At 40.1% G+C, this 17,808-nt stretch overlaps 1 protein-coding gene across 3 annotated transcripts; it reads right to left on the reverse strand.

Moving 5' to 3' along the window:
• Window positions 1-23: 23 nt before the first annotated feature.
• Window positions 24-17,515, reverse strand: nadka (NAD kinase a). 3 transcript variants are annotated; one of them, XM_062391098.1, is made up of 12 exons: window positions 17,383-17,515; window positions 16,478-16,643; window positions 13,904-13,987; window positions 6,746-6,875; window positions 6,067-6,175; window positions 5,846-5,931; window positions 5,549-5,651; window positions 5,286-5,428; window positions 4,339-4,438; window positions 3,651-3,808; window positions 3,436-3,518; window positions 24-2,458 (listed from the first exon to the last, which is right to left on the reverse strand). In XM_062391098.1, exons 2-12 carry the CDS (start codon window positions 16,627-16,629, stop codon window positions 2,311-2,313), a joined length of 1,296 nt encoding a protein of 431 aa, XP_062247082.1. In that variant the 5' UTR covers window positions 16,630-16,643; window positions 17,383-17,515; the 3' UTR covers window positions 24-2,310. The 3 variants fall into 3 exon arrangements, with proteins under 3 accessions (XP_062247082.1, XP_062247081.1, XP_062247083.1); XM_062391097.1 differs by having other exon boundaries at window positions 17,379-17,502; XM_062391099.1 differs by lacking the exons at window positions 13,904-13,987; window positions 16,478-16,643; window positions 17,383-17,515 and adding an exon at window positions 10,371-10,704.
• Between the last annotated feature and the right edge of the window lie 293 nt (window positions 17,516-17,808).

Here is a 17,808-nt window from a genome sequence, read left to right on the forward strand (position 1 = left end):
CAAATGAGAAACAGCACCAAACACAATTTTCTCTCGGTTTTATTCAAGTGCCGTGTAAAGTAAAATAGCAGAGTTCATATTAGAAACAATCACAAAGCGACTGATACAAAAGAGGCTCTTAGAGTTACACAAGTGAAAAGAACTTTCAGAGAAGAGTTGCCAGAGCTGAGAAGAACCAGAAGTTCCACTGGGACCAAACAGATCAGAGCAGCGTTGGAATCAGACCAGGTCGTGTGGCAGTTTCCACTCTGACACATTAAATTAACTTCATGTGAAAACCAGACTGTTAGAGTAACTTTGGCTTTATTTGATTATCTCAGTACTTGACGGTACAACAAGTACTTTTCTGACCAATTCCAAATCGCAGAAAAATGTAGTTATAGAATCAAAACTTGTCTTCATCAACATAGCATTAGAAACTAAATAGCTTTTTAAAGTAAAAAAAAAAAAGAGCAGGTTCCAAATAGATTTATTTTCTGCAAATACACATTGTAAACTGGTTAATAAACATCTTATTGAAACATGGCTGTATGTACAGGAGTTAAAGGAATGATTGCCTTTCAGAGCTCGCTTGGTCCGCTGGATAGTTTCAACAGGTCGACTCCACAGTTTCATCTTTTTAACCAAACACATTATGTTGAGCCAATTGACTATATACTGGTAAATATATATATTAACATCTACACATGATATCTGTAAAGATACGAAAGGTAGGCCACCTCAGCTGAGGCAGACAGGTAGCAAACTGAGAAGCAAGGATGCACCGAAGTCTGTTATGATCAGTCCCTGGACAAACACACAACACCACCCACAACCCACAGACATCAGTCTATAAAAACTACACAGAGATCAGCTATGGCTTTAAAAGACATTTTTAAAAATGTTAAAAAGATGCTGGAGACACCTGAACTATTGTCTCTTTGCCTGGAATGAGTCTCACTCAACATTTTGTCCAACACACTCGACGACACAAAAACATTCTGCAGACAGCGAGGACAAAAGTCGACATGAAGCATCAGAGAGAAAATGCACAAATCTGTGCACGTGTGATTCTTAAAAAATTACCATGATGTAAACCTTGAAAAATTATATTTCTATACATTAATGATAGCAGTGTTTAAGGCACAGTCTGTACAGTTGGGCCACGATTGGCAAGTAGATGTGTGAATCAGGATGAACCTACATGTTGTGTGAAACAAACAGTTTTCAGTTTTTCCTGATTTGACGAACAGAGAACAGGTTTTAACGGATTCTTTTTAGAGAATTTTCCACGAAAGCGAAACTCGTCCTTCACCTCTACTGAGAGAACATCCTGTTGTGGCTTTGTCCCTGTCGTCTGTCTCAAAGATTAAAAAGTGCAAGAGCAGACTTGATAACGCCCCCCAGGAGCATCGTAGTAACTCATCCACAACTGTCCCGGTGTGCTGCCGTCCAAGATCATCCCAGACTCCTACATTTACCCTTTTCGGGAAAACTTCGTCCAAAAACTGCATTTTGACGAGTTGCATTAGAAAAAAGGCAAAACCTTTTCAAAACAAAAACAGGACTGGGGACAATCCTGGACCGACAGTGACTCCAAACTCCATTCAAAGAAAGAGACTATTTTAATGAGCTCACACATCAGATCCTGAGCCTTTAGAGAATTTGACTCCTCATTACCGCTGCATATTTCTAACATACACCTCAGGCTGTGCAATCCTGAGTCTCTGACATTGACTGATACGATTTGTTTACTATGGAGCCCCAAAGCGTTCAAGAAATAGTTTTTGTAAAAATTGTTATATTATACTTTATATTTTTTACTCTCATGAAGTTGATATTCAATTTTTGCTCAGAGATTTTTTTCAAATTTTGTTCTCGGCCACTCACTTGAAAGTCACTTTTCAAGACAACCGAGTTGTAGTTTCAGCCAATCACAAGTCTCGGATCTCAGCTTCAACATAGCAATTAGCACACATTTCATTATAACTGACATTTAACGTGGCGAAACAAACAAGAATGCTGAAAATGTGATAATACAGTAATGGTCTAGAATTATTTCAGTTTAACCATGATTATTTATTTTTAAAATGGCTTATTTATCTAGTTTGATTGATTTTCACTGAAAACTTTGGGGTTTTCATAGTTTTCCTGTTTTTCTCACACTTTCATTCTGCCAGACAAATTTGAATGAGGGGCGACGTCGTAGTGACTCTATTTGAATTGAGTTTGGTGAGACTTTTAAAAGGGCACAGAGCGGGGTCGAGTTAAGACCAGGACTTTGGAGTCATGGAGACCTTGGAAAAGACCCTGAAGATCCCAGAGCAGGCCTCAGAACTCCTCGTCCTCCGAGCTGAGGTAGTTCTGTTTCTTCCTCACGTTCCAGTGTAAACACTGTGCCAGGCTCTCAAACCAGTCGTTGACCGGGTCCCGGAAACAGATGGAAGGAACAGGGAAGCAGGAAGTGGTGATGGTAATACTGGAAGAGGGATGGAAAAAAGTGTGAGGGGGCCTTTGTGTTGCAAAGGCCAAAACCAAGGGAAAGTACAGGTATTCGTAATAATGAGAACAAAGGAGGAGGTGTTTACACCAGATGCAGCAACACAACTTCCCCCTGTAGCAACACTGGGTGTTTGTTGAAATATGCTTCAATAACTCTAAATGAAGGGCAGACATTTTACAAGAAGCAGGAAGGTGATTATCTGTGGATGAGTTTCACAAAGGCCTTTAGCCCGTTAAGCAGGTTGATGAGGTCATGTAACAAAACCTGCAAGTTCTGAGGTATTTAAAACTATTATCCATATCCACATAACCATTATCCATTTTGCTCCTTTACTCTTCTTCTACTATTATATCTAGAGATATTCCAATACAGATACCAGCATCTGAAATGCCTCAGATTCTGCCGAAAATACCAGGTCAGACATCAGTGAATACACAAATCTATGTATTGATCCGGTACCACGATAGAGTATGTTAGTTTTACCAGGATAAAACTGAAAATGTATTTAGCAACAAATCACTTCTTCTTCACCGCTGCAAAACAGCAGTTACCTTTTACTTCCATGTCAAGTCCTGTTTTTAGAGTGATGAAGAAGACATGATTGTTGGTAGTGTAGACTTAGACAGAGCTAGCTAATAAGTCAGATATTTGCTTATATCTCAATTGTAATTATTCTGATTTCCTGAATGTATTTGTGTTGTTTTTCAGTTCCGCCTGTCAACCTAGATAATTACAGAAGTTCTGTGAGATTCATTCTCTGTATAGGTTTTTTCAAAGGGTTTAATCTGGGCCACGGCAAACAACAATGATGGCATCACCACTTCTTTTAATAACAAACAGGGTTAGTAAAAAACGGCTCTTACAATAAATCCACGTTTCAAATTCTTAAAGGAACAATGGCTACTATTATGTCAGTTCAGGTTTTTGTTATGGAGTGGTGTATGTGGACTAACCTGTCTCCATGGCAGATCTCTTGTCTCTTCCTTCCATCAAATGACACCCAGGCTGTGTTTCTGGCCTCACGAGACAACATGATCTACATTGGAAATAAAGATACAAGCATATATTGTGATTTGTCCAGAAAATGTTCTGCTGCATTCTTACAGCGGCATTTCAATGAAAACAGTTACACCTCCGTGACTCAGTCAGAGTCAGTGGGTGTAAATACCTTGAGTTCCACCCCTGCCGGCACCACGATGGGTCTGAAGGAGAGCGAGTGGGGGCAGATGGGGGTGATCATGATGGCCGGGACATTGGGATGGATCATGGAGGCTCCAGCTGCCACAGCATACGCTGTACTTCCTGTAGGTGTAGATACTATCACACCTGAGGACACAAACAAAAACTGTATGAAGACACAATATCACGACTGGAGGCATCAAAAGTGTTATTGTGAGTGATATTTCACAATAAAAGTCATTTATAATAGTATAAATACTTTTTATTTGATAGTATCAGTGTCAACGTAAGAGTTCCAAAAAATCGCTCTTACTATAAGTCTTGTGTATGATTATACTTATTTATACATAACAAATTCTCTGTTGTTAATTTCTTTAAGTGTCAGATTCATTGTTTAGTCTATAAACGTAAAAGTTAACTCCCCCCCCCCCCCCCCCCCCCCATGAGTGGTTTGCGTGCTTTAAATTTCTTGCTGGAAGTTTTTCTGCTTCAGAGACTAAACTCTGTCTCCATACTGTGAATCCATATCAGTATATCAGTCAGATTTCATAATGAATCCTGGAAAGGAAAGTACATGCTTGACATCCTCAATAACATACAACACTGATCTGATCTATCTGAGGCGTTTACATCGTCTCAGACCCTTGATCCAAAAGACAGATGATTGGCCCACTCACCATCTGCCTGCACTGTGGTAATGAGGTGTCCGTCCAAGAAGAGGTCGACATTGGAGAGATAGGAGGAAGGTCCTCTGTCCACCACCACCTCGTTTAGTACCTGACACACACACAGAAAACAATATATTCACTTATTTACTTTTGCAGAAACCAGCTACTCCAGTGTCTACATTACTTTTAATCATATGTCTATACCAGTGGTTCAAAAATGATTTGTTTGAGAGAAATGTACAATATTATTATTGCAATACTACTATACTAGTACAGGGGTCCGGAGGGCAACCATTCAAATCTGTGAAGTGCGACTAAAAATGGTCCTTTGTCAATAAGTTAAAAAGCAGTGGGAGAAGCTCACAGGATTGCTCGAATGGTTTGAAAGATTAGGATGTCCATTTTTGACCATAAGACCAGTGTGGAGTACTGCGCCTAAAGTTGGTGATACTGGTAGTAAAACCATAACGATATGAACCGGTTTATCCAGTTAGGCTTATCAAACAGATGTTAGAAAAACGTCCATCTACTACAACATCAATGTCAAGTATAGGCAGACACAGTCCTCGTCGGTGATAATGACAGGACATATACAAGTCACACAAAGGTCTTTAGTCGGCTCCCTAAATCACATTGTGAAACCTAAACTAACCTACACATGCACCTCCCCCTGAGCAAGTAGAGAGGAACTTCAGAGTTCAGTGCATGTTCGTAAGCAGCTCTAATGACTGTTTGCTCATCTTGGTCTTGAACAACAGGTTTAAAGACCACAGGCGACAGCCAAGTCATTATGATGACATCACATGCATGAGCTGTTTTTGTCATGGACATTTTCGTGGTCAGCACAGAAAATATTTGTGTTTTACTGTTGTGATTACTTCGGATGTTATTTGCCTCCAACACTCCACTTAGTGGTGGTTTGTAAATCCTCCAACATGAACGGATGAACATATTACCTGATACTGAATGGCTTTGCGGCTACTTTCAATATCCCCATTGGTCAGAATGATGCCCTTTTCGTCCACTCTGGCCTTCTTCTCCCAGTTCTCTTTAAGCACCTTCACTTTCAAGCGACTTCGCAGGACAAGGGCAGCGTTACCTGTAATGAATACACATGTATTTATAATAATGCTCTGTAAAGGAAAACTGGAGCATAACAAAAACGTTTTGGAAGCTGAGCAGGCTTTAGTGTTGAATAAAAAGGCTGAAGATTCAGTACCTTCAATTATTTGGGTGACCTGAGACTGGTAGCTGTCGAAATTAAAAGGTGTCAGGAAGCCTAGGGAGCCCAGGTGGAAGGCCATAACTGGTGGAACACTCTCCTTCAAATAACAGAGGAACAGAGATTTATTTATAAAGCACATTAAAAACAACAGTGGTTGAGCTAAAGTGCTTTACATCATGGAAAAGAAAGGCAACACAGGCATGGATAAATTATAAGGTACAAAAAGTTACTTTATAGCTGTAAATGTGCAAAACCCTGTGGGATTTGGTTTAAGTGTCAGCTGTTAAATACCTGGAAAAGTGAAGATGCATACAGCAACGTTCCATCTCCACCAAGACAGATGATGAAGTCTACACGGTTTGAGATGTCGTCAAGATCTTGGAAAGGAAACCCCAAAAACAGTCAATAAATCATTTAAATATCTTATCTAAAACTACATATGATTTTTGTTCATATACAGTGTTATATATATATGTGTGTTAATCACAATATAGACAGGCTGGTTTTCATACCCTCACTAAAAGTGCAGAATTTCTTGGTAATGGCCCCAAAGTTTTCATCTCCTGAAATGGCCGGGTCATCCAGAACTTTGTTTTCTACGTAAACAATCATGTCTTTCACCTGGAACAACACAAAATGATACATGGTTAGTGATATTCTCTGCAGCGATTTTTTCTTTTAATATATATATCCATGCCAAGAATAAAAAGGCTGATTGACCTAATGTCCTTTTAAACCCGGAATAATTATGGTTAACTCTCAATGGATGACAGATATTTGTTACATAATAGCACATCTACGGTTAAGCGCTCTAGGCACCCGCCTGGATGGGTATAGTCTGGCCGAGGCTATTTTACACCCCCGGGTATAGATTGGCATAGGACAGTTTATCCCCTGGGGTATACTCTGGCCTGGATGGGTATACTTTGGTCTAGGCTATTTCACACCCCCGGGTATAATGTGGTCTAGCACAGTTTAGCCCCGGGGTATACTCTGGCCTGGGCTGCGGTGTTTCACTGCCGCTGTGAAATGCCCAATTGCTTAACATGGGCGAAGAAAGGAAGTAGACAGCATTTTGTGGCGCTTCTCAAGCATCCGCCTACTCTGTGGCGCCGGGGTAAGGTTCATTAGCTTGATCCCACAAACACTGCCTGTGTTGACTGTTAAAGGCAGAGCAGTATGTGCTCATACCTCTGTGAGGAATATGCAGAGCTCTTTGAAAGGCTGAAGCAGACTGGCATCTCGGATCTTCTTGATGACGAGGACACTTTTTGGTGGCTTGTTCCATGTAAGTCTCTGGCTGGCGGGGTCCTGAATGTGCCTGAACACACAAGCACATAAAAAAAAATTTCAATGAAGGGTAAAACAGACTCAACAGTCGAGTCATAATTCTCCAGGAGAAAAACCCATCTAATTCAAAGTAAGACCTGAGCCTTGTGCCTCAGACTTCTGCTGATGTAAGATCTGTCATAACCAGGCCTGCTTAGTCCCGATCCAATTAGAGACATCGGCTTAAGTCTAGCTCTGTTGCCACATAGTGTACTGTATGGCTGACCCCCATGTGTCAGCTGCAGGGCCGTCACCTTAACTCCTGACAGACACTGTGGGATATGAATAGCACAACGTAAAATGTTTTTACAAATAAAGACATCTGCGAAAGGCAAGATACATTTTTGAGAGACATACATTAACCAAATGCATTTTGGGATGGACAGGGAGCCACAGGTTTGGAGGGCAAAGGTTCACAACACCATAAACTCAGAAGTCTGTTGACTTAAGCTAGTTATGGCTTAGTCTTACATACATAATAAGATAGTTACAGATTGTACTAGAGTCTGCTTCACAAAGGTTTATTTGTGTGATGTCTGATAACAGCTTGGTAGCAGGAGCTTCGTAAAATAAACTGAAATGAGCATTCACACATTTTTATATTAGTTTATCGTCAGTATCCGTTATTCCCCGTGTGTCACAATCAAACAACTATAGTGATGCAAAGATTAGTCGAAACAAGAAGAAAAAAGGTAATTATAATGGACATGGGTCAACTCTGGTCGTCAACAATCTATGAGACAGTTCGACTTGGCGTGCGAGACAGCAAATAAATAAAGATCTCATAGCAGGAGAAAAAAACAGGCGACTAATATGTCCTTTGGGTTGGTCTATTCTGGTTTCCCTGTGAGGAAAAAGGACAACTGTTCCATTAAAGCTGGAAACATGCAGATAAACTGGATGAGTTGTTCGGTCAAATGAAGAATCGTAATTTGAAGTTCATTCTTTTTGGTCGAGTGCCCAACAAGAAGCTTTCACAAGACCACAATCTGACAGAGACAAAGTATCACAGGCAAGTTCGGTGTTGAGCAAGCTGACAGCTAAGAAGACTAAACCTCATTCTGGAGGAGAAATTGTAGTTGAGTGAATTGTTGTGGCTGTGGAGCTGCTTTACCCAAAGAACCATCAAAGAGTGTAATACTGACATGGCACTAGAGTGAAAACACACAGAGGTACTACCAAATTGTTTGAGCTAATTGTTTTGACAATGAACATATTTTAAATATTTTATCATTTGAACAGTTTAGTTACCTGCCACAGATGCAGCCCCGATCATGGCTGGTCTATAAAACAAATTAACTGGACTGGTGTGATAGAAATTGGCTGTCATTTTGCCTCATGACGGACATCACTAGAACACGACCATTATATCAGTCGATTATACAACAATTATACCAGCCAGTAAGGGCCTAGGTTGTTGGTTATTGAATATATCAGCACACATTAGACATCATATCCTCAGATCCAAAAACATGTGATGCAGATACTGCAGAAAAAATATCAGGGGTCATTAAGAAATGATTAAAGCACAATAGATTTATCTCAAAAGATAAATCTATTGTGGAACAAAATATTTTTATACTCGTCATTTGTAGGTGAACAGAAACAACAAATTGCTCTCAGAGCTGAAAGTCTCTAAGGTTCCAATCAGCTTCTGAGCTCTATGATTTCAAATATAAAATAATTCAATCAAATAATTTGAAGAGAAATTAAAGCTCTGACACAAAAAACTTGCATTTTCCTTCACAGCGAGAAAAAAAGCATATCATGACATCTGAACATGCAAGTGAGTTTGCAAAAACACCTCCAGTCGAGAGCATACATGGAGTGTGAAGTATACAAAAGGACCCGAGTGTGGTTGTTAAGCTATTAAACTTGGAATCAGCTGGTGAACCAGACAAACTATAACAAAGTCACTGAGCTGCAAAGCCACAACAAGCTCAAAACTACAGTAGATACAACAACTTGAATTTACATTCTAAGGTTTCGAACCCTTTTTCCCCTTCCTGCTGATATGTGATGATGTTTCCAACAAGGCTGACAAAAACCCGGATAACCACCTGTGAATAGCATCATCATGGTCATCTTCACTACCATCTAACATCACATGCTTCATTAAAGAGTAGTAGTTCCAGCCATCTCATTAGAGAGATAAGTGTGATATATGATTTGAATAATGTAGTTTGGCCCTAAAAGAATGTAAACAATTTTGAACAGGCCCCGGATAGGTAAAGTTCCCTAACCCTGAAATATATTAAACTTGGAAATCCAAGAAAATCACAAGCTATAACAAAAACAACATGATCTTGGTCACTTCAATGAAAGTATATGATTTACCAATTTACTTTACTAAATCTCAACTAGCATAAGAGAGCGTCTACCTCCGCCAAGGCCCAACAGTCCCCTTTAAGAAACAACATATAAATTCACTTGATCAGGATTGTTAATCGGATCTGTAACAAATTGAATACACACATGAATATCAGTCCTCTAAAACATATCTGAAATAAAAAAAGAATCCCTCCCTCTTAAACGTCTCCTGATATGACCTCCGGTATAGTGACAAATCGGTGCAGGTTTCCTCTCCACCTGAGCACTTTAAGCTGTTAATGTATCCTTTAAAATTAGAGACTCAAGTATTTGGAAATAAACACCTGAAGAGTCCAGAGAACCTTATTTAACGACATGCAAGTCATATAAAAACTACATGAACAAACACAACTTTGTCGTCCCAGCAAACAAACCACACAGGGAAGAACCATTATCACATATCCTGTTCTTGTTTTCTCATTTTGTTCACTGAAACAGTATAATATCACCACAAAATATCTATATGTATGCAATCAAGCAGAGAAACACCACAAACTAAAGCTTTAGATGATGCCACAGATGATTTGCAAAAGCAGGCATCAGGTTGTATTGTATCTAAGAAGTTAAGAGCCGTTTTAAAGTTGGGGGTATACACATCTCCCAAATCGACTGAAAGACTCAAACATGGTTGATTACAAAAGGTAACTGAAACTGTGAGAGGCCGATTCTCAAATACAGGAGACAAACATTAGCATTTGAAAAGGCAATGACCTGTGATCTATTCAACGTTTTCTCCTCTGACCACCTCAAAGCATCCACAGCCGGATCACAGATCACACAGAACCAGACGGTTGCAACAGACAAAATGTTAAAACATGCAAACACTGCCACTTCTAAAGGCTTACAGCAACCAAATCATGATATGTATCCTTAATTAAAAAAATCCACCTTGCTCCCACCTGCAAACTCAGATACATATACACCCTTATAAATGAATATAAGCATTTAAAATAAAAAACAGCCCAAAGAAGGTAAACAACATTCTGTACTCTGTTAAAACTTTGGCAGCACACTCTAGTTGGCAGTAATCTTTGCACTGTCTGTGTGCCAGTTAATATTTCACCTATGAAACAAGCTCACTGTTTTGAGAAAGATTAATGGAAGACACTGCTCTCACCATTTCCACACTTTGTTGTCGCTGTGGTTCGCAGACAAGTCCTGCAGTTGGTTGAACTTCATGAGTGCGCACATGAAACACAGTTGGGACTTCGGGTTTCTCTCGGAGGGAGTCTCAGTTCAAACTGCTCATCGTGCCTCTAACAAGTTCCTGGAGCGCAGTCCCTTTCCTTTTTGCATCCAAGCTGTGACTCTGACAGGCTGAGTGAGTCTCTCTGTGCAGCGTGGTCAGGTTCCAGTGTCAGCTTCATAACCCTGGATTCCCTCTGTTTACATACGTTCCCGTCAGGACTCAACACTAAACCTTCCCGTTGCAGTGCGCTGCTGAATTAAAGCTCTCACTCAACTTAAGGTTGACTTTATCCCAGCCTCCGCCCCCTCTGCTGATCTGAACACGCCCACTCCAGGGGAAGGGCTTTCCTCATTGGTGAGGTGTGATTCTGTGAAGCGTCAATGATGACACGGCTGTTCCTAAAACTACTTTATCCATGTGATGAAAGGTATTGTTGAAAGTGATGTATTGTTCCAAAATTGTTCTGGGTAGGTCTTTGTAAGTATCTGTCAGTTACATAATAATGTCAATGATTACACTGACTGAATGTACAAAGACAAAGGCCCTGAGCTTCACATCATTTTATGAACAGTTTTCCGGAAGAGACGCTGAGGTCTGGGCACCTGCAGGAGGGGGAAGTCCAGGGTGACAACATGAATATTTGACTTAATGATTTAACTATTTTTTAAGGGAATACAACAGGAAATGATTTAGCTTCCTGATGTTTCTTTATCTGGGGAACATCAACTTTAGTAGCTGTACAATGTTACCCTCTGTTTTGAAGGAATTGTGTAATAGTGTAATAAAGCCCCTTTTTTACTGGTCACTAACGCTAACATCTGGCTATTGTCTGCAATTGGCAATCAGCATTGACTTCCGGGTCAGATGACTCTGCAGTAGACACTACCTTGGCACAACAGCGAGATGCATTAGTGACTCCATATGTTGAGCAAAACTTGTCTCTTGTTCTTATTCACTCTCGCAGGGGGAGGTACATAGAAACAGCTGTTTGTTGCAGTGCCCAGTATCAGTCACAGTTACGTTGGCCAATGTGTGTGTGTGTGTGGAAAGAGTTGGTTGTATGAAGAAGACGCAGATGTGAAACAGGGAAGGGACAAATAAACGTAACATTGCCCTGATATTGGCCTATAGGCGATCAATCTGATTATATAGTCGATCACTTAGATCCTCGTCTGCTATGACAACACTGACAGTCAGAGCATTTCTTTATAAAGCAGACAAAATAAGAGAGTATCTGGTGTCCTAACAGTGATTGCTTGGCTCTGTTGAGTTCAGGGCGTCGGTGAAAGGTGCAAATCTCTCTCTGAAGTTGAAAAACAAATGCTTTCCAACAATAATGCCCCAAGATGTACAAAAAAACAAACAACCACACCCTTCAACAGAGAAAGAACAAGTGTCCAATGACAGTTTCTACTCTGAAAGGATAAAACAGAAACTACCTTACATTGATATTTGGTGCCATGTCACCTCTTTCTTTGTTTCATGCACTAAAACATCATTTGTTTTGCCTGCCAACGAGAGAAATGCATATTTCTCTGTGGCCCTAGGTCTTCCCCACTTTCATTTAGGAATAAGTATAGCCTGGTTTACTACTTTTAACCTGTCTAGCAGCTTTGAGGAAGATAATCCTTCAACTACTGTCATCTAAAGACAAACAGCCACTTATGTGACAACGGGAGTCAAAGATCAGTAGTCTGATGAGGCTTTGATTGGAAAACTTTTGACTGGAGTCTTTCATATCTCAGCCGACTGATGGATTATGTAGATCACCCAGGATGGTGCTGATAAAGGTCTGTTAATTTGATCATGATTATACACCTCTATAAGTGAATGTTAGGAGATTTATGAAGGTTATTGAAATAAATACCTTTACATTAGATCTAAAAGGACCAGCAAGTTGTTTACTGCACACTGCACTTACCTCCCCCAGGGTTTTTCTCTGTGTTTGTTTGTTTGTTAGCAGGCGATGGATTAGCACAAAACCGGGGGCAGGATGTGAATTGTTGTTGATCTGAATAAAAATCGTGATGTAGTGAATTTAAATATGGTTTCATAGGGCAGTGATTCTCAAATGGGGGTACGCGTACCCCTGGGGGTACGCGTACCCCTGGGGGTACTTGAAGGTACTCCAGGGGGTACTTGGGATTATTTTTTTTTATATTTAAAATTAGCATCCATTCAAAAACCCTTGAAAAATTGTTACTTAACAAATATTTAATATAATATAAGTGTAAGTTTATGAACTAAATTTGTATATTCAGTAGGCTTTTCAATTTAATTATCCTAAAAAAACTGAATCTGAATTCAGGTCATCTCAAGACACGATGCAAAAAGCCTCCCAGAAGCAAGCGGAAACAAGCTACCTGTCAGTAATCTTTTCGATCCTTAAAGAAGATATTTTAAGATGATAAATATAAAAAAACAATTTTTCGAGCTAATCTTTTATTTGAAACTAAGTTAATGATTAATTTTTTGGGAAGAAGTGTTAGCTATAATTAAGTTCATGAGTTCAGTTTGAGAACATATCTTTATTATGATCCCAAAAGAGGTCACTTTAAGTTGATAATTATTTTGATGTGCACAAATCTTTATTTATATTGAGATAATAATAAAAGTCTTTAGTTATTTTTACATCTTTTTATTCCCAAATATTTCAAGAGAGACCACTACAAATGAGCAATGTCATGGAAATTGATGGAGTTTTAAATTTTAATGTGTCTAGTTACAAGGATTAATAAATCACATTACATCTTTCTTTCAACCAAAAATGCTTTGCGCTGGTCAGGGGGTACTCGGCAGAATTTTTTCTTCAAAGGGGGAACGTCACTGAAAAAAGGTTGAGAACCACTGTCATAGGGGAGCGGTCGGGCCCTGGTGGAGGCATGCGAGTACCCTTTAAATAAAAAAAATTGCTGTACTGCTTTGGAAACAAAAATAGACGGATTAGAATGTGCGCACTTGTACGCTAATGCTGACCGATGCGTGCAGACATTTTGGAGACGGGAAAATCACGATGCAGACGTATGGGGGTGAACTGAATCAGATTATCTATCCACTTCATCATTTAACTTTAAAACCAAGAGAGTTAGTCATGCTTGCGCGACATAACTGTTCCATAAGCACAATTTACAGCAAATTACGTTCAGATACCATTAATCAGCAAAGTTGCAGACCCGAGTCATTAAAAGTTTTATTTCAGGCCCGGTTCTTTCCATCGTACTCACTCTGACTCTCTGTATTGTCAGCAGCAGCAACGTATCACTGTATTTTGTTTATTTCCTTGATTCAACAGAGAACCCAAGATAGTTTGATATTCATGAGGTGCTTTTCATGACCATTTAGGATCTCAATTCTCACAACAATGCAAAATCATACATTAACTCATGACTGCAACACATTAAAACACATCCGTAGAAACACTTTATATATTGTTTTGGTTAAGTTGTGTTTGTCCAACTTACATGACTGTGTGTGGATTCTGGAGCATGCATGCCTTTGGGCCAAACGTAGTCACAGGGCTTGGTCCATGAAGTGACTGAGCTCTCCTAAAAGACACAAAGGCATGACAGACATACAGGTTTAACTTACAGAACGTTCTGCACAAGGATACAAATTCAAGTGAAAGTTCAGTTTTATTTCAGGTGCAATGTGTAAGATAGCGACTGTGTTCACTGTGAGCTGCACCGTTGGTGTTCTGCATCCTTATTGGCTGATTAACCGTCTCTAAAATTCCCACATTTTTAAACAGAGAAAAAAAGAGAAGAGAAGAAATGAGTCCATACGCTGTGCGAGAATTGGTAACCCTGGTTACCCAGCTATAACAAAAACCACCAGTCTAACATTAGAATGTGATCAACTGTGCAGGCGTCTGTGACCTTTCAGAGTGAACAACGGGTCTGGGATTAGACACTGTAACAGACTGTATAACACAATAGTCAGCAAATGGTAATAATCCATTGTGAAATATTGAAGAACAAACACTTCTATCTGTCCTACCTGCGGCGCAAACACTGTGTCAGTCAATGATGAAACAAACCCAAACAGTTTAACAACCATTAACACAATCGGATCACAAGTCTGCTACTCTGGAGTCATGTCCACAGGAGGGCTGCTCTGTGTCACAGGTCACTGACACCGAGCTGTCAGGCAAAACAAAATGGCTGACCAGGACCACAGAAGCTTTTGCGCCGCATCACAACACTTGGCCGTCAAATCCTCTTAGCAGTCTAATTCTGTGAATTCACCATCTGCTGTGTGCAGGTTCTTAGTGCTGCATTTGTCAATATCCTCATAATATGAGAGAATGAAATGAATGAGGCTGGACAAAACAATTTTTTTTTTTAATAAAGGCTGTTGGCAACTGCTGACTGTTGACTCCTCAGTTATAAAACAAGACAGGTTTGTTCTGATTGTTCTGATTGTGCTGTGTGTGTGTGTGTGTGTGTGTGAATGTCTGTTTACTTGATCCCGTCACTAACAGTAACAGTTCAGATATATGCTCTATTGAGTATTAATTCACTTTATATTCAGATTTCAGCCAAACCTTTCTGTCAAAGTGTCATGAACAAAGGAGAAAAAACGTGACACATTATTTGTGGGCCTGCGTTTCACCATCCTGGACAATGTACTTTCCAGTTCCTCATAGGTAATGGGGACAGAGCAGAGTGGTGGTTTATTGACGCTGTTGACAAAGGTGCCTGTTCTTTTACTTCTCTTTCTAAGAAACTCTATCAGTGTTGCAAACCACACTCAGAGTGAACAAACATTTCACCCTCAAAGTTTCTACTTCCTTGAAGGGATTTCTGAAGTAAATTAACTACAGACCTGTCTCTCTTCATCCCTTTCTTTTACAAAGCTCTCAAGCTGTCTTTAATCAACTCTCTTCTTGATCCTTACCAGTCTGGTGTCAAGGCAGGCCACTCAACGGAGACTGCCCTCAAGACCGAACTACTTTCACTTCCAGGGAAAGGCTCTCCCAACCATGACCTGACTATTATCTTTGACAATTGCTTGGTAGACCCCACCCTGATTGCTAGGAGCCTGGGTGTGACACTCGACAGTAAACACTTTCACAGAAACATCATATCAGTATCTGCGTTTGTGTTATCAATATGCAAATCGAAATTTTTGAGAATAAAGGCATTTATGTTTGTTTACATTTCACATAAAATAGTCTATATTTGGTTGTATTAATGTTTTCTTATTATTTACATTTATTTATAATAAAGTTTAAGTTGAATCGACAAAATATAGAGCATCAATAATATTTCGCTGTCATAAGAGTTTGATCTGGAGTCATCTAATCTAATAGTGTTTGACAAGTGGGTCGTGATGAAGTCATATTTTTCCTGTCATCACATAATGCAAAACTGACATGACCTCTTGGTTTGGTACACAACTGAAGACATGTCCCCAACATCAACTCGGGGTTGGTATTAATTAGTGCGGTAGAACGTTCAAGGGATATTCTCCATCTTGTCCTATGTTCTAAAATGAGATAGCGTTTAGTTTAAAAAGGCATAGAGGTAATGACATCTGAGCGGGCTTTCATAGTACTGCCACACAAGCCAGTAGCCAGTCAGATTTACCTCTAGGCTCAGTGTACACTCAAAAAACTTGATGAGGCTAAGGTGCACAACTATACGTATGTCCCGAACATCCGCTGGTGGCCACTAACACCTGTTAACATCTACTGATAGTTAACAAGTAGTAACTTAAATTGAGCAGAAGACCATCAAATCATCAAGGCACATTCACCATCTTGTCCTATATTCTAACATGGATATTAAACCATGGTACTGTAATGTTAACAAAGACATGTTGATGTAAGATTAGTTCACATTAAGTCCATAAGCAGATTTGACTGAAGGCTGATTCCAAATCTACCAGTGAGACCAGACTCATCAGTAAAATGTCCACGTTGACCTGGTTCGGATCGTGCTCTCGGTAAGGATGGATATAGTAACATGTAGTTATCTTACGCTTAACACAATAACAGGTTTATCACCACGTGTGGGCCCCCCTCCCAAACCCACCTGTGGTCAGAGGAGCTGCTGGCCGACGAGGTGCTCAGGCTGCGGGCCTTCCTGTTGCGTCGAGCCAGATTGCGGCGGGCGACCTCCCCTCCATCACAGGTGGAGCAGCAGTACGGAGGAGTTTCCACTCGCACCTCCTCGCCACTATCCATTACAGACAGCCGGGCTGCCAGTGAACAGACAGGACACGTCGATGAATCATAAAAGCTGGGAGTTAAATGTGAACAGACCAGTAGACCACCCTCTTCAGAACTGTTTTTTTTCATATAGAAAAAGCTGTTCAAAACTTCATAGAGAAAAAGAACAAATGAATTGATGCTTCATGAACACAGATATATAACAGAACATTAATTCACATGCCGTATACATCAATAAACAGGAGTTAGTCTTTTATTCAGCACTTGTACTATTCACATATAGATACACATTAACACTAATGTCCGTCTGACGACTCTGCTGTCTGACACAGATTCAGTTCTGGATTCAACAAGTTTGTGTCAATGACAAATGGAGTTCTGTCAAATTTCTTGACAAACTGAAACTGAAGCATAAAACATTCCATTGACGGAGTTGTTTTAATGTCAGGTAAATTATATTAATGTTTTAACAAGTTCCCTCGCGTGAGGTTGCCGCAGGTTAACTAGAGAGCTAACTAACTAACTAGCTTAATCTTGTACTAATCCTGCCATGGCTGACGGAGGCTAGCAGTCTGAAATGACCTAGCTTTGTAAATATACACATTTGTCCAACAGTCAAACTATTGCTAAACGTTAGCAAAGATAAGAGCTCACTCGACACCGTTACCTAATAGCGTTAAGCTAGTTAGCGAGCTAAGCTGCTAGTTAGCGGCGTACAGCAGCACAAAGCGCCTTTATCACCCACTGCCAACAATGTCTGTTACCCACAACGTCACGGCGAGACCACACGAAGCTGGAGCAAAGAGCAGCACGATTCACAGCGTCGCCATCAGCAGTCAGGGAGGTTACACCATCTTAACGGCGAGCTGTCAACAGCCAGAGCTTCACTTCCTGACACCGGCCAACCAATCACAGCGCCGCTGACCGCCGACGTCATATTGGACGACCTCACCGAACTGGGCAAAACAAAAAGATGGAAGTTTTTAGGAGAAAGCCGAATTTAAATTCACAAAATGGTGCATTTATGATTCAAAGATGTGATCTTGTGTATAAATTAGTATTATTAATAACAACCGCTCGCTGTTCATTGTTTGTCACTGACATGCACGTTTAACTGCAGAGGAATGAGGTGACTGAAATCTGTCAAGAACCATGGCAGAGTTAACAAATGTAATCAATAATCGAACCTTCTAT

This window comes from Platichthys flesus, chromosome 7 (genome assembly GCF_949316205.1).
Source record: "Platichthys flesus chromosome 7, fPlaFle2.1, whole genome shotgun sequence".
Classification (NCBI taxonomy): Eukaryota; Metazoa; Chordata; class Actinopteri; order Pleuronectiformes; family Pleuronectidae; genus Platichthys; species Platichthys flesus.